The following is a 22,017-nucleotide window of genomic DNA, read 5'->3' on the forward strand; positions in this document are numbered from 1 at the left end:
TCTTTCAGGGCAGAGATGGTCCCCCACTGCATGCAAAAGGGGTACTGGGGTCCCCTGAGGATGTGTGTTTGGAGCAGTGTAAGTCCATCACCCCAAATGACCATATCCATGTTTAACTGTGCCATCTTTAGTGAGTTCCATTTTTCAAAGAAAACCAGGATTTGTCACCAGTATTTCTTTACACACCATGAAAGAGAATGTCAACATGAAAGTGAGATGAGAATGTGGGAGTGAGACCTGGGTCTACACATAATCAAGCTCGGAAGAGTTTAGAACAGTTGGGTCTTTATAAGAATGAGAATTCTTAGGTCCCACTGAAGACCCACTTGGGAAATCTGGATGTCAGATGCAGGAATATCCACGTTAGACAAGGTACCCAGAGATTCCCATGCACACTACAGCTTACGTACACCAGTCTTAAAGGCCCCTTCACTGAGTCAGAAGCAAATGTTTCAAAACAAGATAGTAGAACTAAACCAATTTCCGCTCAAAGATACTACCACTCTTTGAACTAAATCCTGCCAACTTCTTCATTAGCAGCAGGTTGCCAGAAGTCAAAATCCTGGATGGTTCATTCTAGCCCATCACCTCTAACATGGGCACGTTACTCCAGCTTTTCAAACCTCCTGACATGAGTTATGCGAGGAGGGGTAAATGCGATGATAATACCGAAGCAGCTTACAGAAGACTCCCACGTTCATCGGACCCCACCGGATCGCGAGGCAGATCGAAGGGCGTGTATTGGTGAAAGCGCCCTGCAGACCTCAGGACGCTGTAAATGCACGGCAATGTGAGGATGTGGATGCAATCCTATCTAGGAAGTCCTGGGGTTTTTTTAGATCAAAAATATCTGTTTGATTATTCATAAAACCTCAGCTGGAGGGCATGGTTTAGGAATATAGAAGCAATGGGATTTCTAATACCGAATCCAGTATTGAATTTATCCACCCAGTCTCAGGCAGTGCTCGACAAAATTGTAGGCATTTCCCAACTCGGATAGAGTTTCTCCACCGAGCTCACCACTCAGACCAAAAAAGCCAGGGAGGGTCCCGTCACCCTGAAGGCAGGCAAAGTCCGAGAGGCAAGGGGGGGGCGAAGGGGGGCAGAGCCCACTTCTGCTCCTAAATTTACTGATTAGATTTATTCCAAGCAGCAGAATGTGAGGCGGCCAGAGAGAGGCTGAGACATATGTCCGTTCATTTGGATACATACAGATAAGTGTGATTTGCCCCAGGATTTCTCAGTATTCTGTTGTTTGAAACCACTGTGTTTACCCATTGTACCTATGGTCACCCAGAAAAGGGACAGCATCTCAGAGAGGGGCTCACTCCTCCCCCCAATCACCAGCCATTGTCCATCGTAGATCTTCCTGGGTACGCAGTGGGGACTGCTGCCCCATGAGGTTCTGAGATAGGTCAGTTCAGTACACGATGCTCATCAAGGCTTTACTGTAGTCAAGATGAAAAATGTAGATCCTCTTCTATTTTCCATCTCATTATTTTCATCCACATTGACCAACATAACCTATTAAAGGGTGTGCAGTGAAATCCAATGATTTCATAAATGCTCCCCAGCAATAAAATGCCTACAAGATGTTCTACACTTGAACTTGACCCTCCTCAACATATCAAACTGCCAGGGAGTCTGGAGTCCAAAATTAAATCCCCTTACAAGTTAGGGTCCAAAGAAGTTAAAAAATTAAAGTCTGACATGAAAAGATCTCACCCTCAATCAAGGTGAAGTTCAAAGACATTACATTTCCATTTCTTACCCTCTTTCGCCTCATCAACACAACTTCTGGATGTTCTGGGCGGGGTTGGACCTCTTTCAGGAGCTGTAGTCTGGGCTGTTTTTAGGAAGGGGTCTTAGAGTTTGGATTAATTAAGCTCTAAGTCTCTGATGTGCCCCACTTTTTCTCATTATTATTAAACTGTGGTAGAATACACATACCTTAGCATTTTCCCACTGTACCGTATTTAAGTACATACTCATGTGGTATCAAATACATTCATTGTTGAGCAACCACCCATCTCCCTCCATAACTCTTTTCTCCTAGTAAAGCTGAAACTCTGTACCATTAAATAATAACCCCACGCTCTCCCCCTGAAGCCCCTGGCAAGCACAGTCCTACCTTCTGTTTCTCTGAGTTTGACTAGCAGAACTTCATATGAATGGAATCAAACTGTATTTACCCCTTTTGTGACTGGCTTATTTCATTTAGTATAATGTCCTCAAGCGTCATCTGCACTGCAGAATGTGTCAGAATCCCCTTCCCTTCTGAGTCTCAGTGCCATTCCATCAGACGCACACACCACATTTTGTTGATTCATTCATCTCTGATGGACACTTAGGTTGCTTCCAGCTTTTAGCTACTGGGAATAGTGCCGCTGTGATCATGGTCTATGTGTGCCACCTTTTAAATAGATCTAAAAGGGTAAACCACACAGGAGGTTGTCATAGCAGTGTCCTCACACCATCAAATTTAAAAAATAATTCACACCCTGGTCCCAGAGAGGTTATCCAGGCAAAATCACGATTTAAAGTCCAGTACGTGGTGCTGCCAGACACCAGAGCAGATGCAGAAAGGAAGGTTCTTCTGAAGGAAGAAGGGTAAATGCTTTTGTTTGAAGTGCTCGTCATTGCCAGGTGGCTGGAATCCACGCAGAGGTTAATGACGACACCATGTTTACCATATCTGGGGGGCGATGAACTCACCCCTATAGACAATCTGCTCTCTCAGAGGGTAGCATTGAGACATCATTGCCGAAAACACATTTTCATGGTTCAAAATAAAAACACAATTAAAAAGTGTTCCTTGAACAAGGATTTGTTTTCTGCCTGAGAAGCTGAAGAGGTGGACACTATCAGGAAAGGCCAACACTTCTAAGTGTGGCCCCAGGAAGAGGAAGGGAAAGTATTCAGCCTGTCCTACAGCCCATGCCCAGAACAACATCTGCCAACATATAAATTGTCAACTGGAAAGATGCAAAACGTCAGACACACATCTGTAGAAAAGGGACTCCTCCCTCGGGAGGCAAGATGTTGAGGAAAAAAGGATTAATATAATTAAAACTGCAAGGCACAGTGTCATACAGGAAAATGTGGTTGAGCAACACATTGCTACGACTTGAAATCTTTATTATGTTCCTTTTCAAAAGCCCTGTTAGCATAAAGAAGACTACAGCTTTAAGAACTAAGATTCACCCCACTAGGCATTAATGGCGTCCAGAAACTATGTGAACAATCTTATTTGACATCCCCAAGACGTTTATATCTGTCCAAGGCAGAACCTGAGAGGGAAACATTTTAATATCCCCCACTTTTTGATAGCACATATACAAGATTTCTTAGCCTCACAAAAACCTCCAAATATATTCTCTAGGACTTCAACTGCCTTAAAATATAGACTTGCATTTATCTTGGCCACATTAACGAGATCTGTTTGACCAATACATTTATATTTATGATGACTCAGGGCAGATTATGGTCGTTAAAATTTGTCCTTGGGACATGAAAACACTCCTCTGTCATTAATACATTTTGTAATATAAACTATGATGTCAGGTCAACGTAAAGGGTAAAAACGTTCCTAAAGTATGCACACATCATTTTTTAAAGCAATTGAGCCTAATGGAATAACAAAGGTCATCATAACAAACCATTACAGCCTGGGGCTTGGCAACTCTGACCACAGAAGAATCTCCAAGAAACGACCATCATTCCTCCAATGTTATGGCATCCGGACGACAGGAATGGCTCGCAAATGAGTCATACGGGCTCAGATCCTCGGTAGCTATGTGAGCGCTGGACGATCAATTATTCACATGTTTACGAAGAGCTTTCCTGGTTGATGTTAACCAGAGCTGCTTGCAAAGAAGAGCTCTCCAACTGTCCTCAGCCGTCCTGGGCCTCAAACTAACGAGCCACGTTAATTACTGGTCAAGTCATCTGGAAACTACCCCTCCCCTAGACCCAGAAAACACAATCTCTTTGAGACTTGATTAGGTGTAAAAATATTAATCAGAAATAATTATGACAGTACTTTATTTACAGTGCTCCCAGCAAATCCCAAGGAGAAAGACAGACATTAGACTTGACTTAGATTCCCAGAGCTCCACCATTACTGGAGTCAGAGGTTGGTAGATGGCGTAGAGAGGGGACGAAGGGAAAGAAGCCGGGGTGTAGGCTTCATGGGGGAGGCAGGAAGAAGAACAGTCTAGAATGCTCTGGGAAGGTAGGCAGCAGGCCTGAGAACCACTAAGGGCCGGAGAACACGTTCGGTCAGCAGTGACATGTAAATGACCTTAACCCGCCCATCAAATCAGCCTTGGGAGAAGTTGGATAGAGAGTCACTGCATGGCTCCCTTTGGTACTTGATACAACCTGTAGCCTGTCCTGGAAGACTGACAATGTGATAAAGGCCACTACCCTTCTCTGAGCGAGGCTGCAGAGCTTGGGACTAGCTGTCCCCACTGGCCCCCTAGCAGCTGCATTTTGAGGGAAAGCAGGATCATAGTCAAAGCTGTTGCCTGGGCCTCCTTCTCTGGAGACACTGCAGTCAAAAGCAGATGAAGGGACACCTCCAGTACATTTTTATTATCCCAATTCCAAGAACATGTTTGGTCCTGAGCCAGATTCTTCCCCTTGCTTGAAACTGGGTAACCTCAGGTGCTATCATAATTTACTTGTCCATGTCTAAGAAAGTGGTGGAAGCAAACCACGTCTGTTCTTACTGATATGAAATCAGAGTCTAGAGTAAGTGGATATGTATGGTCGGGGGCAATAGGACCCTTAGGGTACTTCTGCTTGGTGTGGTGGGAGGCAATGCTGGTTGAGAGGATTTCAGTGGAAAGGTACAGAAAGGTGGGGTCCCACCCTGGTGTAGGGGCATCCTGGGCACTTACGTTATGTGGTGGTGGTGTGAGCCAGGACAAGAGAGCCTGTGTCCATACCTCCTTTTCTTATCCACCATATCCATCCACGTGTGAAGTTTGGAAAATGAGTCCAGAAAAAGGGAATGCTTCTCTCTAGGGCTCATAATGGGAGAGCTGATCTAAAACACCCTCACCATTCCCTGTGACCTTCTCAACTACAGTCCCACCTTCTGCCTCGGTCAGAGGGACGGGGAGAATACAAGATCCCAGGAGAGGCCCCTCCATGTGTGTGGGCCCTTTAAACACTGTCAGCCTCCCTATGAATGCACCACTCCTGCTGCTCACAGGATTCCTTGTTCCTGGCTGGCGCTCCCACTAGAGATTAGAGCATTTCTCAAAAGGTGTTCAGAAATAGAGCTTTGGAGAGGGTGACGTTAAACACAGGCGGAATTTCTCTCTGCAGGTCCCAGAGCCTTCACTGAGCTGCTGAGGAGTGAAGCATGCAGGACTTCCCTAAGTTCCCGGCCCGTAGAACTCTTTCCTAGAAGCATCCTTCCAGGCAAACTTTCAGAATATCATGAGCCAAAAGCACCTTGGGAAGGGCAGCAAGGGGCATCAACTCCCTGGTCAGACCTCCAATCAGGCCCAGGACAGCCGCTCCGGCACCGGTGTGTGGCTCCATTCCACCTGCTCTCTGCCATCCCGGATTGCTTCATCACTCCTCGAGTTCTGGGGCAACCACCTGGCGCTCCAGACGGCCGTCACTGCAGGTGACAGTCTCATGGATGGCTTCGCAAAGTCAAGCTTGCCTGGCCTCCACACATAGTTCTGCCAGACTGGCAGCCCTTACCCCTGGTGAGGGCATCCTGTCACCCGGCCCGCATACACTAAGGGTGGGAGAGGAGTGACCCTTATTGCCAGATGGCTGCCGATTTCCCATTCAGCCCTTGGGGTGCGAGCTGCAGCTTTTATCTCCTGGTTGTGAAGTTCTAGCCTTCTCTAGGAATAGCCACGGAAGTGAGCCTTTCTCCAAGGTCTCCAGCTCACGGTGCGTAACTCTCCTCGGTGACCGCAGCATGGAGCTACCACCCAGAATGAAGCACCCATCCAGGTTGGGTATTTTGGCCTGACCTCGAATGTCCATCCCCTGGAGCACGGCAAGGAGACCTTTCTGAGCATCTGGGATGGTCTGTATTCCTGATCCTAGACTTCGAGTGGAGTGTGCAAAATGTCCAGTAACCAAAATAAAGGAAACATCAGCCCTGCCTTTGGCATTAACCAACTCATTAAATATAAAATAAACACAAGTAAATGGCTTTTAAATCTCACTGACAGGAAGCTTGGCAAATACTCTGAAATTCTAGAGGTCACTGGAACCTTTCTCTTCGAATAGGAATCTTCCACATGTTCGGAGGAGCGGGAGACTCCTAACAAATGAGAAGGGTGCCTGGTGCCCCTTCCATTTGTGGACAGCCTTGCGATGCTGAGAATGACGGGTCTGCAGAAAGTACAGCCTCTGACATGGCCTGGGTCCTGGGGGAAGTGGACATTACTGCTTTTAAGGGGTTAGAAATTCAGGTGTGAGGCACTCAGCTTGCCACAGACCACAACATGTAGGAACAGCCACCAAATCAGCCCTGAGCCTCTCACTGGTGCCTAACTATTGGCAGCTCTCAGAGAGCCGACACCCACCTGGTTTCCTAGATCCTGCGTACCCTCTGGTCCCTGAGACGGTGCGTTAACAGTTCCTGAGGCCCCTTTAGTAATGCTACCTGCTGACCTCTTCCTTTTGCCTCAGTCTATCTGTAGTTTCAGCATAAAGCAGATTTCTCGGGGAAAGTGCTGAGCCAAGTCATCAGATTCATGGTTTTAATTCTCCACTTCACACCAAGTGTACAGAAAATAAATTGCAATGATTCACCAAGCAGAAAACATACACATGCACCTATTGACTTGTAACTTTATCTTAGAGCAGGGTTAGATTCCAAGGATCACCAACCTTTTTTATAAAACTGAAGTGAAACATGCAGGCAGGACTTGCCAATGTTATTGGGTAAAAGGCATGTTTGCTTGACAGCCCTGCAGAGATGGGTGCCTGTCCAGGGATGCTGTGTGTAAGCGGGCCCATGGCTGTGACCCAGCTCTCGTCAGGCGGCAGAATTACTGGCTTTGCCCAATCACACCAGTCAGCTTCACAGCCCGACTCTGCCCCAAGAAGTTAGTAAGATCAGAAACCAGTCAAAGCAGCTTCCATTTATTTAGTTTTCAAAGCATTTTTTCATGATTTAGTCAACTTCCTAAGGACAAACTGTCAATGAACGATAGGCTTCATCAGGTCTTAGCGTTATATCATTCTATCAAGAGAAAAATTAGATGTTGGTTTTTAAATGAACAGACTTGTTTTCCTTTTCTCCTTTGAAAGGGGAAATTCTCAGTGGTTTATTTCAAATCATGCAATCTGTGTTTCTTTTCATCCAAGGATTTCGAACTTTTGAGCCCTGAGTTTGAGGAGAAGCGCCAAGCATGAGCTGACGGGGCCCCCAAGGATCCGGGGGACTTTGTGGGAGCAGACCACACATATTTAGGGAATATTTAGAAAATCAAATAGCTACCACAGAGAAACACAGAGCACCTGGAGGGGACCTTCATTCTTTAAAAAACAAAAAGTCCGAGGAGAGAAAATGAAACCTACCCACAGGTATTTCTTCACTTTGCATCAGCACAGCTGAGCTGTCATTGATCCCCACTGAGAAGCAGCGCCTCCTTTCTAGACTGTTTCCTTTCGTTCATACACGAAGAAGGGCTCTGTCCTCCCCCCTCCCCCCCATGCTGAACAGCACCTCAGATGAGGGGCTGTGCCTGCTCCAGGGCTACTGTTCACAGTCATATGGTGGGAGAAGTTCTGGATCACCAGGAGGATGTAGTTGATATTTTCTTTCACGGCACAGAGGTTTCGGCCTGTCTTGCTCTTCATGGGCTCCCTATCAGAACCGGACAGCATGTGGGCCTCTCTCAGGCATCGATTCTCTATGCTGACACTTCTGCTGTCCAACAGCCCAGAGGGGCTGCATGTGGGGAAGGATCTGTCAAACCCTCGCAGCCCAGAGAAGCAGCAGTGCGGGATCCAAGATGCTCCAGCCTACCTGATTTCCACTGCAAGCCCTATGAATGGGGTCATGAAACATTCCAGAACATTCTTCTCACTGGCCCACACTTCCTTTTTCTGTCCCCTTCTCTTTCCCTGTTGGGTAGTAACAAGATGGTGGAGCTCAGCCCTCTAGGTATGAATGGACAGGAGGAGAAAGAATTATCCACAATCAGCCAAACAAGGGATTTCCAGAATCCTGCCTTGTCATTGAAGTGACTTACTAACTTCGTATTATCAAGACTATCATTGCCGTGCGCACGGGGACACAAGGAAGTCCAAAAGACGGAAACGCTGGAAATCACAGATCTAAAGAAGACGCTGAAGAGTTCGTTCCAAAACACTGTGCTTCACGTGCCGGCACTTCTGAGGACATTTTTCAAAGGCATCTAATATTCTAAGGCATGATTCCTGCTACTGGCCCAGCAGGTAGACAGGGTCTCCCACTTGGATCGTCCCTGGGTTTTCCAGAACAAAAAATTGTCCAAAGAGGGGTGATTTTCCATATAACTTTTGGTCAGCAGGGTCGCACAGGCGGTAACTGCAAGAGGAGAAAGATCATGATGAGCCACAGCCCAGCAGAAGCCAGGGCTCAAGCAGCCTGTGGTTTCTAAAAGAGCAGCGCCTCCTGAAGTTGTGCCATGAGCAGCCTACCCAGTGCACAAATTGCAGAAGCATAGCCAACGGCCATAGGCCCACATCTCTTCTCCGTGAATGTTGCCTTTTTCAGCATTAGGAGATTCGGAACTCGACATGCTTACTCATACTTTCTCACCTTCCTTTTCCCTGGGCGTCTGTCCCTCCACCTCCTCCACATCCATCACTAGGACCACCGTCCTCCCACCACTCAGGCTTGGAGCCCTGAATCATCCTTTACATCTTCTTCCTCACTTTCCAAAACCTGTCCATTACTGCCAAGTCCTGAGGTTCTTCCTGCATCTCATCATCTGAATTTGCTCACATTTCCTCTGTCACAATCTTGCTTTCCAAGCATGCCCAACCTATTATAATAACCAGCCTCTCTTCGTCATTCTCTCCTCCCCTGCTTTCTATTAATTGTTGACACCATACCATACTTTCTAATTTTCCTCTCACCTTATCATTCCTAGATCCAGAAACTGTCAATGATTTCCCAGTGCCTAAAGAATAACATTCCAGCTCTTCAGCCTGGAGCACAAGGAGCTCTGCCTGCCCCCAGCCAGCTTTTCCAGGCTTGTCACCCTCTGCCCCTTATGTGCACTTACGCAGCCCTCCATGGATTCCTCAATTTCTTTCACCTTGCTTTGCACTTTTCTGGCTCTGGTGATTCCTCTGAGACTCCTGGGGAATGCCCCCTCCTCCAGCTGCCCTCGTGTTAGAAGTCTACCTTTACCTCGAGGCTCCACTCAAATGCCACATCTCCTAACGAGGAAGCCCAGGACTCCCTCCCCCAGGAGTAATTTTCTCCTCCTCAATGTTCTCTGCGGGCCCCTTGCACACTCACACGCCATGCCCTGTAGTCTCAGGGCATATGTCTACCTGTTCTGTGAGACAGGCAGTCCCGGCAGAGCAGACACTGTGAGTAACTCCCTTGAAGTGCTCACAGCCAACGCTGGACCCCGTATATCCCTAGTGACCCACAACTGCCTGTTGAATACATAAATGTGTTGGTGAGTAAACCTCTATTAGAAGCAGCATGGACACCTTTGTGAGGCAGAAGACACAAGAGGCCCCAGGAAGAGTGCGCAGGAGTGGACTGTGCAGGAATGACAGGGCAAGGTTTTCTCCCCACTGGAATACAGTTTTCTTGAGTCTCTCGCTTAAGTTAACGTCATTTTTGTATTTGAAACGCTTTTATACAAAGGATTAATTTTAGTCTATTGTGCTTTTAAAAAAAGGAACAACTTGGTCCTACTTTTGTTCTTCAACTCAGAAGTGGTGAAGGAAAAAATGGAGAGGATCAAATCTGAAGCATCCTTCTGGGGACCCTCCCCAGACCGCAGGTGCCATGCCTGGTCGGTTCACTGCTACATTCCTGCAGCCGGGAACACCACAGCCCCTCGTGAAAAGGCTGGTCGAACAAACGAACAAGCAAGCCCACAAATAGATGAAAACTACGAGCTGCCGATCCAGGCCTCCCTGCCTCCACAAGACTGTTCCCTCCCTTCACAGCCAGGGCTCTGCAGTGACCTTGGACCTGGGAACCCAGGTGCCTCGCCTCGCCTGCCTCCACCCTGGCAGCATGCCAGGCCAAGGGCACCTGGGGTCTGTGTCTGTCGGAGGGCGGCCTCTTCATTTCCATGGCTTGGGACTTCAGGCCCACCTCTGTAGCCTGGGCTTCCTGGCTCTGAATATCTGGGGGTGAGGGGGCTGAGGGTCGGAGTCCTATGCATCAAACACTGACAGTTTATAAAGAACGTCACACATTTTATCTTTTAATCCTTACAACCAGCCTAGGTAGGAATTTGTACTACCTCTATTTTACAGATGGGCCTCAGGGGAGCAACCGACTTGCCCAAGATTACAGACCTCCGTGATGAGGCTGGGGCTAGAACGGAGGCCTGGCTGCCTCCATCCCTAGTCAGGACCCTTCCTACCCAGCATGTGATCCTCAGTCATCTACACGCCTCCTAGGGACACACACGCACACAGAGAAAAACTGAGGAGGGGTAATGCATATTCTTCTACACACAGCTGTGGCTGTTTGCGGGCTTCGCCTGCCCCTTCCCATCAACTCCCCACACACACTCTCACTCCCCAACCAGGCTACGGGCAAGGAGGACCCAAACCAGCCCCCGCGCCCCCAGCCCAGCCCTTGAGCTGCGCGTGGGGACAGCGGGGTGGTTTGCACAGGCGCAGGTGACGTCACCTGCAGGCGGCAGCCCCCGTGGCCGCCTAGTAATAGAAATGGAAGCGCTCAGAGAGGAGCGGCGCTGGACCTGCCCAGCCAGCCCTCCCCAGCTCCTGAGCCACCTCCAGCCCCAGAAAACACGGCCCCTACCGGGCCGCGCGAAGACTCGATAAATGAGACCACCAGCGACCCCTTGTGGGCATGAGGAGGTATTCAAGTGCTCACCAAGCTTTGTTCAACAGACTGAAAATACTATTGTCTCACACGTGGACCCTCTATGAATTTTTCCCCAATATATATATATTTCTGTTGGTTCCAACAAATTACAAACTCGTTTAAAAGCTCCTTCTTTAGTGCAGTTTTTCTTTCAGTGAATACAAAACATACAACTACTCTAACAAGGAAGAGGCCCGAGCTATTTTGTTTTAACTTAGAGGTAGGTCTCCCTACTTACAGGGCGTGGTGAGTGGAAACATTGTTACCTGTAAAGCCCTGTGCACCAGGGAGAGCTGCCCATAATTTATTCTGCCTGGTTTACTCATTTAACTGGACCCAGGCCATGACTCCAGGCAGGGTCTCTGCTCACCGCTGGGTCCACACCCAGGGGCATAGACCACTTCTGAGGCCCCCCAACCTACTACCTACCTCTATGGCCAGGCTATGAACCAACCAGCCCAGTGCAGGCGCCACGGGAAGGCAGAGCCCGGGAAGCTCAGCCGGTTGGGGTGGGTTTCGTTTAATGCAGACTCAGAGAATGCAGAGAAGCGTCTTCAGGCCCCTCCTTCTCTCAGAAGGCGTCAAGTCCCTCAACTGAGTCCATCACTGACCACAGTCTACAAGGTCATTGTGTAATTTTCATCTACTTTTAAAAAATCATATTTATTGCCTTACTCAGATCAACCAGGAGGGTGGACCAGGAGAGGTATTATTAGTCCAGTTTTTACAAATAAAGAAACTGACACATCAAGAAGCTAAGTGACTCGCCAATGTCACAAATCAGCAGGAGACAGCGCCAGACTTGCAGGGGAGGGGGGTGTCTCTTCTCACGGTATCACCACCTCTATATCCTTCTGCCTTCAGCTTAGCGCCGCACAGCCTACAGGCAGCCCGTGGCAGTCACTCGTGTCTACGGAGCAAACGTGCTTTTTTTCTTTCTATTAAGAGCAAGATGCTGTGGAAGCCATCATGACAGACGCCGCCACCCCTCCAGCTATAGGGATCAATGTGGCAGGAGGAGCTATTCCACCTATTTTCCTGGCAGCCAGCAGGCCTCTGCCCTGCTGCCTGCAGAGAGAGTATTTTAAACCCAAAGGCTCCCCTGTGCCTCTGGCCTGCAGACAAATTCTCTCTCTCATTGCTTTGCCACCCGGCAGTCTGCCTGTGGGTGACGGGCAGCCTACCTAAGGCTGGCAGAGGCCTCCTGCAGGGAACTTGCATTCCCAAAGGAACACAGCCCCTGTGCACCGGGAAGACACAGGAGGCCAGAGGGCAGGGCTCCGAGCAACCTGCCAGAGAGCCGGGAGGCAGTGCTTGACATCACTGTTTGCTTCGCTTCCCGTGATTTATGTCATGCGGCCGGGCCTTTCTCTTCCCGATTTATGGCTACCTGTCCTGGGGAGAACATAAATTACTACATCTATGGCAACGTAAATCTCAGGAAGAGATAGGAGGAGACACCTAGGCGGGCTGCTCTGTCTCCTGGGGTATTAGGAGCAATTAGGGTGGCACTGTGGGGCTGCAGGAACCTGCAGCAGCTCAGGAGAGCTGCGCCGGCTCCTGTGACCTCCGCCTGCCTGCCTTCACTCTGTGTGTGGGTCAATTAGCCCCCTTGTGTAAACACAGGTTCCCCACCGAGAAGGGCACTGAAAACCCTGGGGATCAGCCCAGACACATGAGGGCTTTCAGGAGGCTGTTCGCACAAGCACACCTTCTAAACCCAGAGGGAAAGGGTGCCAGACACCAAGTGCCATGGGGAGGGGAGAGAGAACAAGATGTATAAAAAGGGTCACGTGGCTGCTTTGCCCATCGAAATCATGGAGATCTGTCCTACCTGGCTTTTATCACAGGCAAGAACACCCAGAGCCTGAGCACAGGGGGGGCCTGGGGAAGATCACCCAGTCCTTGGGGCAGGGCCAGAGCTCCCATTCCACCCCAGGGGTCCTTTCCCCACCCACCCTGTTCTCCCCTCCGGAGGCACCTCAGGGCCACGGGAAAGTCAGAAGACCGAATTCTGGTTTGTTTGAACAGTGAGTGAGTGACATGTTTGGAGGACTAGCTCTAGTCTTTAGCTGCTGCTTCTCAAGACCTCTGCTGCCCTCACCGGGTCCCATCACACATAGTAACTCTGCCCCCAACATCTTATTATTACAATTCTTAGACAGGCAAACAAGTTAAACTTTATAGTGAATACCCATTGACCAACCACCTGGGACCCTATACACAACATTTTACTAAATTTCCTTTCCCGCATTTTTATCCACAAGCCATTGTCATTTTTTTGCATGTCCAAATAACTTGTAGATATCACAGACTTCACCTCTATACAATTCAGCTGGCATATCATTTCCTAGAGTTCACATTTATTTACTTATTTTGGTTGGTGGGGAAATGTATATGGAGTGAAATGTACAAATCTTAAGTGTTCCATCGTAATTTTACAGAAAAGTTAATGAATGCTACGTTGAGTGCTGAGAAATACACAATATCCCTCACGATGATGAAATTCACCTCAGGCTGGTCTGCAGCTCCACCCCCCTCCCCGCTTAGAATGTTCCTGCAAACCCACAGCCCACAGTGGGAACACAGATGAAAAGCAGCCATTTGTTCTTCACTTGCAGAATTCTCCTCAACTCCCCTCGATCCACCTTGTTTAGCTTCATTCCTGATCTCCTTCTCTGCCACACAGCCTGTCCCCTTGATGTCAGCTGTCTACCTCACTGTAGGACACTTCCTGCAGGACACTAGTGTCCATGGACTACAGGTGCTGGCCAGGGAGGCCAGGCCCAGAGCCTCATGCTCAGGGGTAACTTGCTGGCTGGGATGACAGCGACTGCACCCCAGAGCTTCAGTCTGCCCAGGGAGCGGACCAGATGGGAGCTTCTGGGATGGCAGGACTGGTACTGATCAAAGGGTTGGCCCCAACAAGACCATAAGCTTGGAGAGGCTCACACAAACCCTATGTACTACCTCCCTTACTGTGCTCTTTCATGATGGCTTGGATGCCAACGGCCACATCTCCCCTGCATTCATTCCCCAAGTCTTCAGGGCTCTGCCTGAAGCAGCTGTCACCCGCCTCCACACCTCTGCAAGTGAGACCCAGGGACATGGTCAGGGTCAAAGCTGAGGTCACAGGGGCTGCAGAGATGAGACCTGACATCGCACCTGGGACCCTGCACTCCATGTGGAAGAAAGAGACCAATGAAGATGAAGATCGTTAGCTCACTGCCAGAATTTTGGCAATATCTAGGCCCCAGATTGGTGGATAAGGCCACTGAAGTGCGTGGATCCTGGACTGTTGTCTTAGCAATAGGAATGCAGGGTGTTTCCAGACAAGTTTAGAGGCTACATATAAGAATATACACATTTTTTCCATGATTCCATTTACATTTTGGTTTAGTCTTCCAGCCTTTTATCTATTCACATACATTTATATACATTTAAAAAGTAAAATGAAATACACAAAAACAAAGAAGTAAATACTATAGATGTCACTCTGTAATCAGCTTTTAAAAATTGGTATTAACTATCTTTCTATGCAACGTAAACTTATTCTCTGTACTGTGTCTTTCACTGGAAATTTTTCATTTTGAAAATTTTAAAGTAAACAAAAATGAAACAAGAACAGTACAATGAATCCCCACAGAATTATGACCCAGGTTCTCTTTATTAAGGTTTTGATACATTTTTCCATGAGTCTTTTTTTTTCCCTAAAATAATGTATTGCACATCACGTCACATCCCCTACATACTTCGGCACCCTTCTTCAAAATACACAGGCATTTCTTACATCACCCACAGTGTTATTATCACATACCTATTATCGCTGCATACTCAGTCCATAATACAGCTTGCCAAAATACATAAACCACATTTTTTGAATTGGTTTGTTTGAATCATGGTTTCTAAATGAAAGATAAAATTATCTGTGCAAGCAGGCATGCTGGGGACCAAAGCACCCAGCCATATTTTCAAAATCACCCAGTCAGCAGGACCCCCTTCAGCTGCAAGAGAGTGCGTATGTGGTATTTGCACTGCTCATTCTTGGGAATATTAAGTTGCCTAGTCCTACCTCTTCAAGGTCTCCAGAGGCTCCTTCCTGCTCATGGTGCCGGTGTCTGGGTCCACTGTGGTTAAGACACACCTGGACACACACACAGAACATCATATAAGGGACAAAGCTGACTGACCATGGCTCTCTCCTCTCCTCCCCCTTCAGGGGTCGGAAGTGCCTTACCTGAAACAGGCTATTACCCTTTTCAGTTCCACATCACCAATAAGAAGCTCATTCCATGAATCCTAGAAGATTAAGCACAAAATTCATATGAGCATTTCTGAGCCTGGACACACCTGTGGAGGGACTTCATATGAGCTGAGGCCTAATGAAGCCACTCACCTCAAAGATGATGGACTTTTACATCAGTCCTGAGAAGCCATACACCTGTCTGTTCCCACTCTCTGCCTCTGACATGTCAGTTCATTCCCCTGAAATGAAGAATACTCTCCCCTCTCACTGGTAAAACGGACTGAAACTCACCTCCTTCGGGAAGCCTGTCTGGCTGGTCCCACTTGACTCAAGGTGGGAAGGTAAGGGATGTGTGGAAATGATAAAAGAAACGTTATTGAAAATGGTGTCGGGAAGCCCTGAAGCTCTACTCAGGTTCTGTTCCTTGCAGCCTGCATAACCAGCAGAAGAAAGATAATTCTTACCTGGATAAGGGAGGACACCTTTCCCATAGGAACTATATCTGCTGCTTTTAAGGACAGCCTCTCCCTGCCCCAGCAATAACCCACTAACCCGCTGGCAGCCGCTGAAAAACCACCACAGCCTCGAAATCTGGTTCTTCTCCAGTGAACTGTTGTTCAAAACAACCCTTCTCAAATTTCCTAAAACCTAAGATGGCCTTCCGTTTGTCTCGTGGACCTTGCCTATGGTTTGCCATAGTTTGCCTGTCTTGAACTGCAATTCCTCTGCTATTCCCAAATAAAACTCATTTTGCCAATAAAACAAATGGTTTTTAGTTTTATTTTTATATTAAGGTACATACCATAAAATGCACAAATCGTAGTGTGCAGCTTGAATTCTCACATGTATACACTCATGTAACCATCGACGCCCAGATCATCAAGAAAAAAAAAATGTAATGTTTGATATCTTGATCTGATTATTTTATTTTTAAGGTTGACACTTGGGGCTGACAGAGGGAGTGTGTGAAAGAGAGGAGGGGTAAGAAGTGGGTTATTTCTCTAGCTTGTATAGATCCCTTGCACACAACTGAGGTGGATTAAGTCACTGGGATGTTTACTTTATCTCCCCTGGCAGGTTATGAACAAATCAAGAACAAGCCCAAGCACCTTATTTCTCTTTGTGTCTCCACTGGAATATTTACAAAATGCTCCACCCAGGAAGCTCCTCTAGGACACAGAGTTCCAGGTGCTGATGTTTGAAGACAAATCAAATCGAATGGATGAACTGCACCCCTCATATCCAGCAGGGAAGATAGGACAGTTACCTATGAAAAGCTCGTGATCAATAGATTGTTTTAAAGTTCAGAAAAATTGAGAAAAAGCTTAAGATAGATACTATGAGTGGTGGTTGGGGGCGGTGAAATCAGTGAAGGGGGATTCAGAAAAGAAGAGAGCACACCGAATGTCGGGTCAACCATGTGGGCAAGAGCTGCCCTGGCAGCTCAAAGGAAGAAAGCAGCTGCTCCGGTCCAGGGAGGTTTGATGGAAGAGATGGGATCGAAACCGAGTCCCCAGGGCAGAGTCTTCGAGAGGCACACAAGAGGGGTGAGGGGACTCTGGGCCCTAATCAGAAGGAAGCACGCTAAGGAGACAGGACATCTGCCTGGGGTCCTGAACTTCTTACCCTCGCAGAGAAGCGCTGGCTGCCCCGGGGCCGAAGACAAAAGCTACGAGTTAAAACGAACCTGCCCAGTCCTTTGTCGATCATGAGCCAAACACAGAGTTCCAGACTCAGAATTTTAACTCTGATAGTGCGTATCGGTCTTGATATATGTATGACATTTTTTTTTTTCAATCGTAAAACGTGTCTCAACTGCATACTCCAGAACAGTCCCCGAACTGGGCGCCTCAATTAGAGCAGCGCCAGCCTGTTCTGTGTTCGTTTCTCCAGCAGGGGGCACTGTGGTGAAATTAAAAAAAAGGATCCAAAGGGAGATAGAGAACTTCTGATTAGGAAATTAACTTATTATTAATTAAAGAAATATTTTCAGAACTCCTTTATGGGTAATAAAAACTGGTAATTGAGTCACAGATAAATAAGAAATAAAGTCACCGTAATAAAAAAGTATCTATGTGGAAAGGGGAGGAAAAGGAGAAAGCTGTTTTATGTTGAATGCACACTATGGGCTCAGAACCATGCTACACACTGGAGATGAGTCCATGAAAGTCTTCCTATAAAAACACATTACCTTGAGGGGAAACAAAATTTAAACAGGATAAGCCAGGTATGGGAGAGGCACGGACGTAACACAGTATGGTGTGGAGAACAAGGCAGCTCTTTTGGACCTGGCAATCAGAGCTGACTTCTCAGGGAAGGTGGCTTTTCAAGAAGGTCAGGGATTTCTAAGTGGAGCAAGGGGCAAGGTTCAAGATGACCAGGAGACAGGGGAATATATATTATTCTTTGGTCCGTTTTATAGCTCAGAGCTTTTATTGGAAATAAAAGCCAGGAAATAAAATTATGGTGAGATTATGGAGGGACTGGAATGGCAGAGTGGATAGTTTGGGCCTTTTGAGAAATGGGGAGCCACTGAAGGCTTTCGAGCAAGGCAGTGCAAGTAACTTTCTGTCAGTTTTTAGAATAGAGGAGGTCACACTGGTGCTCTAACTGTGGCAACATCCAGGACCACTCAGTGGTCCAGACTTGAGGTAATAAAGCTATGAGCTGCTTGGCGGCTGAGAACAGAGAAGGAACAGATATGGTTGGGACTGGGGAGGGTGGAGAGGAAGGAGCCAGGGTCACTGACTCCAAGCCAGGGTCAAAGAAGGAACATGGTGCCTGTGACAGAAACTGAAGTCAAGAGGAGTCTGAGTTGATGATGAGGGTATAGGGTGAGGCACATGCAAGCATCAGTTTGCTGTGTCAAGAGAACATGTGAAAACACCCTGCAGACAGTTGGAAATGTGGGCCCACAGTCCAGAGGGAGTCCATGGTTGGGGACTTAGGAGGGACCTACAGGGGAAGATAGAAGGTGATGTGGAGGGGAGGGTGTGATCACTAAGGAAAGGCAGAGAGAGAAAAGGGTCAAGGCCAGTTATTTCGGAAGCCCTGACCATAAGTGAAGACTAGAAGCAAAACAACAAAGGAGCTTGGGAAGGCCGTCAGGGCAGTGCAGGCAGGGAAAGAAAAGTTCCTACTAGAAGCAGTACTAGTAGGTCCAAAAGGCAGAATGATGCCCGGGAAAAGGCTACTGAACGTGTGTGTGTGTGTGTGCGTGTGTGTGCGTGTGTGTGTATGTGTGTGGGGTGGGGGGGACAGCATGGTTTTCCTGCTGTGGCATGGGGCAGAAGTGAAGGTTAAAGAAGTGAGGAGGGTCAGGAATTGAAATAATAGGTGTGAAGGGAAGCAGACAAGGACCACAATTACTAAGAGGTAATTTCTGAAGTGGTGAGTGGATTCCCTTTCCAGAAGCTTCCATGCAGGTCCGCAGCCTTCCTCCTGGCTGCCACCACACTGCTCCAGGCACCACCTGCCCTAATCCTTCTCCAGACATTTGTCAGAGGTATACTGGTACTATGCAAATCAGTTTCTGTCACTCTCTTGTCTAAAATCCTCCCCAGAACCCCATCCCCTCAAAATCTGGCACCAAGAACTTTGCTCCCAGTCCCCTCCTCTCCTGAACTCCAATGCCCCAATTCCCCAGTTCTGCTACTCATTCAGTCATGTAACAAATGAGTGGGCACTTACTATGTGCCAGGTGTTCTTTTAGGAGCTGGGGGTATAGCGCTGAGCAAGCCCTATCATCAAGGAACTTGCAGAGGGTAAACAGACAACAAAGCCCCAAGACACACAGCGTGTCAGGGGAGGAAGCACCGTCAGGGTCCAGGCTGTGCAGGCAAAGCAGGGTATAAGGCAATCAGGGAGAGCCTCACTGAAGGGGAGGCACAGGCCTCTGCAAAAAGAGGTCAGGGAGTAAGCCATGCAGACGTGTGAGGGAAGGCTGCCAAGCAGAGCCACCAGCAAGCGCACAGGCTCTCGGGAGGGAAGGAGTCCAGTGTGGCAGGAGCACAGCGAGAGAAATGGAAGGTAATGGGATATGAAGCCCTGAATCTGGCAGGCCACAGGATCCTGTAGGGCCTGGACAGCCATTAGAAGGATCTCATTTTCACCTTGAGAGATGCAGGAGCATGAGAGGGTTTTGGGCAGAAGGACGGCGTGATGCGCATTACCTTTACAGGATTCCTTTAAAGGGTGTGTTAAGAATAGAGCATGTATGGTGGCGGGCGTCCGCGGAGGGCAGAAGCAGGGGGACCAGTGGAGAGAGGTTAGGCCATAGGAGAGACAGTGGAGACTTGGCCCAGGGAGGTCTGGAGGGAGAGGGGAGGAGGTCAGAGCCACCAAGATGTGTGCACTGTCTGCATGTGCGACATGAGAAGCAAGAACAAGGGGTGGTCCCCAGCTTGGGGCCTGAGCGGCTGAAAGTCAGGGCCACCATATCCCGCGATGGACAAACCTGGGGGGAGCCGGCTCTGCGGTGGAAAGGCAGCCCTCAACTTTGTCCCTTTGAACATCCTGCAGTTCTGATTGAACACACCAGTGGAAATCGGGAGAAGGCAGTGGAAGAGCTCTGGTGTAAGGATATTAGCTTGGAGTCCTCAGCGGAGAGAAGGTTGTGAAAAACAGACCGAAAACACGCAAACAGGCAGGCAGCGGTACAGGCTGCACGCATGCGCCCTCCCCACGCTCCTCTGCGGAGGCGCAGCCCGGACCCCCAGGTAACAACACAGCGCGTCACTGTTCCGGCGCGGGGCCCTAGGAAGCCCCTGAGGTCATGATGGTGGAGCCCCGGTGAGTGGGGTTAGTGCCTGTACGGAAGGGACGCAGGGCTCTTGGCCCCTCCATCCCGCGAGGACACGGCAGAGGGCGGCTGCCTGAACCTGGAAGCTCACAACAGACTCCAGATCCATAGACGCCTTGATTTGGGGCTTCCAGCTTCCAGGACCGTGAGGATTAAATTTCTCTTGTTTCTACGCCAACCACTTTATGGCATTTTGTTGTGGCAGACGAATGGACTAAGCCAGGTGTTAAAGGACCCACGGCCTGACCTCTGGGGCACTCTGACCTCTGACCTTGCACAGACACCTCACTGCCCTGTCGTCCTCCATCCTGTGTTACAGACGTCCCACGGATGGTCCCCTAACACCCTGAGCTCACCAGCTTCCTGGCCTGGTTCACGGGCCTGTGCACGATCTGACCTTGGACTCCTTGGGAGAAGCAACTATCCTTCCTCAATCCTTGTATCCTCCACGCCTATTCCCAGCACATGGGGCACAGGGCTGCTAACTCCCTGTGTGAGGAGGGAAACGGTACAAAAATGAGGCCAGCGCAGCCACAGTGTTGTATCAACATCCAACTTAAAATATAAAATACTCCTAGTCAGGGGCCACTTGGAGTTGGGGGTCAAGGCTTCTCAAGAAAGATTCAATTCAAACAGCTCTCCTAAACCTGAGATCTCTCCTAAACCTGAGGTCTCTCCTAAACCTGAGGTCCTACCCTGGGCCATCTCCTCTCAACTCATCTGCATCTGCCCATCTCAGATTTTTGGAGAGGGAACGCCCCCAATGTGGCCCACGGCACAAAGACCACAAGGAGGAAGGGAGCTTCACGTGGGGCCACAGCCAGGGAGAAGCTGTGGCTTGTGCCGCACCCCTTCACTCCGACCCCAGGAAGGAAGCCTTGCCCCACCTCTGTGGCACCTTCTCGGTCTAAGAGCCTGTCCACGGGTTGTCATTTGCCATAATTCTGGAAGCTGCCATTAGGGGAGGGGCCTGCTGAAATCTGCTGCATTTTACAACTGCAAGAAGCAGAGGCCTCACAGTGGTTCAAGGGTGAAGCGAGAGGATCTGCATGGGGGGTGGGGAAGTCCGCACCCCACCCATGCCCCTTGGAGGGCTCAGACGTCCTTTGGCCTGTAGTATAGTTTGGAGTCAAGGGCTGACCCCTCCGCTCTTGCCATGGGGCAGCTCTGGCAGCCGGCCCACTCCCACCCCTCTCCCCTCTCCCCTGTAAAAGGGGAGTGATGGCTTTCACCTCCCGACTGCTGTGAGGAATAAAGGAGATGACAGCGCAAAGCAGCCTGTGAGCACCAAATAGGAATCCTCTGCCACCCTGCTCTTCTCCTCCGCTTTCCCGGCCACAGCTGCTGCAAGGTGAGGATCAGTGAGGTGGCCAAAGGCACCCAACTCTGGTTCTCCCCCTTGTCTAAGACTGAACTGTGGGGGGCATGAGCCAGGACAGACAGAGCTCCCTCACCACCACGGAACGACGCACACAGTTACCCCCTCACACTAGGAGCTGACCTGCCGTCTCTGGAAGAAATGACATGTTTGGAGGGTTGGAACTGAGCGCAGGCTGTTTCATGTTCTTTCTTTTCTCTGCACTGGTAGACACTGCATTTATACTTCTCATAAGTCACCTTATCCAAACTGGTCCTTTAACACACCTATAAGGCAGTTCTAGGCAGGAAGGATCAGCCCATTTTCCCAGCAGGTGAATGAGACTTAGGGGACTGGAGAGGCCCTCAGAGGTCAGGGAGGAGCTGAAGGCCACCCTCAGGTCGTCCGGTTTGAATGTGGGACTCACGTTCCCAGGCTGCTTTTCTGTCAGTGTGCTTGTTGCCTCCTCACAGCAAAACAGAAAGACAGTTCATTTCCCTGACGTAAGGAATTAGGACTCGGTCACTGGGGACTCAATTTTTCTGTTG

The 22,017-nt window shown here is 48.9% G+C and overlaps 1 protein-coding gene and 1 long non-coding RNA gene across 3 annotated transcripts in view; one reads left to right on the forward strand and one right to left on the reverse strand.

The window, feature by feature from the left end:
• The window catches only part of LOC140846245 (uncharacterized), a 67,363-nt gene extending 60,696 nt beyond the window's left edge, over positions 1-6,667 (forward strand). For both annotated transcript variants that reach the window (XR_012125234.1, XR_012125232.1), the window contains exon 4: positions 5,338-6,667. This is a non-coding gene — a long non-coding RNA (uncharacterized lncRNA). The remainder of the gene's footprint in view (positions 1-5,337) is intronic.
• Positions 6,668-6,729: 62 nt separating this feature from the next.
• The window catches only part of MTARC1 (mitochondrial amidoxime reducing component 1), a 28,398-nt gene continuing 13,110 nt past the window's right edge, over positions 6,730-22,017 (reverse strand). Inside the window, exons 5-7 of the mRNA XM_017647342.3 lie at positions 15,303-15,364; positions 15,138-15,209; positions 6,730-8,560 (exon numbers count right to left, since the gene is read on the reverse strand). Coding sequence (XP_017502831.3) covers positions 8,434-8,560; positions 15,138-15,209; positions 15,303-15,364 — 261 coding nt within the window. The 3' untranslated portion in view covers positions 6,730-8,433. The remainder of the gene's footprint in view (positions 8,561-15,137; positions 15,210-15,302; positions 15,365-22,017) is intronic.

Source organism: Manis javanica, chromosome 14 (assembly GCF_040802235.1).
Source record: "Manis javanica isolate MJ-LG chromosome 14, MJ_LKY, whole genome shotgun sequence".
In the NCBI taxonomy this organism is placed as follows: Eukaryota; Metazoa; Chordata; class Mammalia; order Pholidota; family Manidae; genus Manis; species Manis javanica.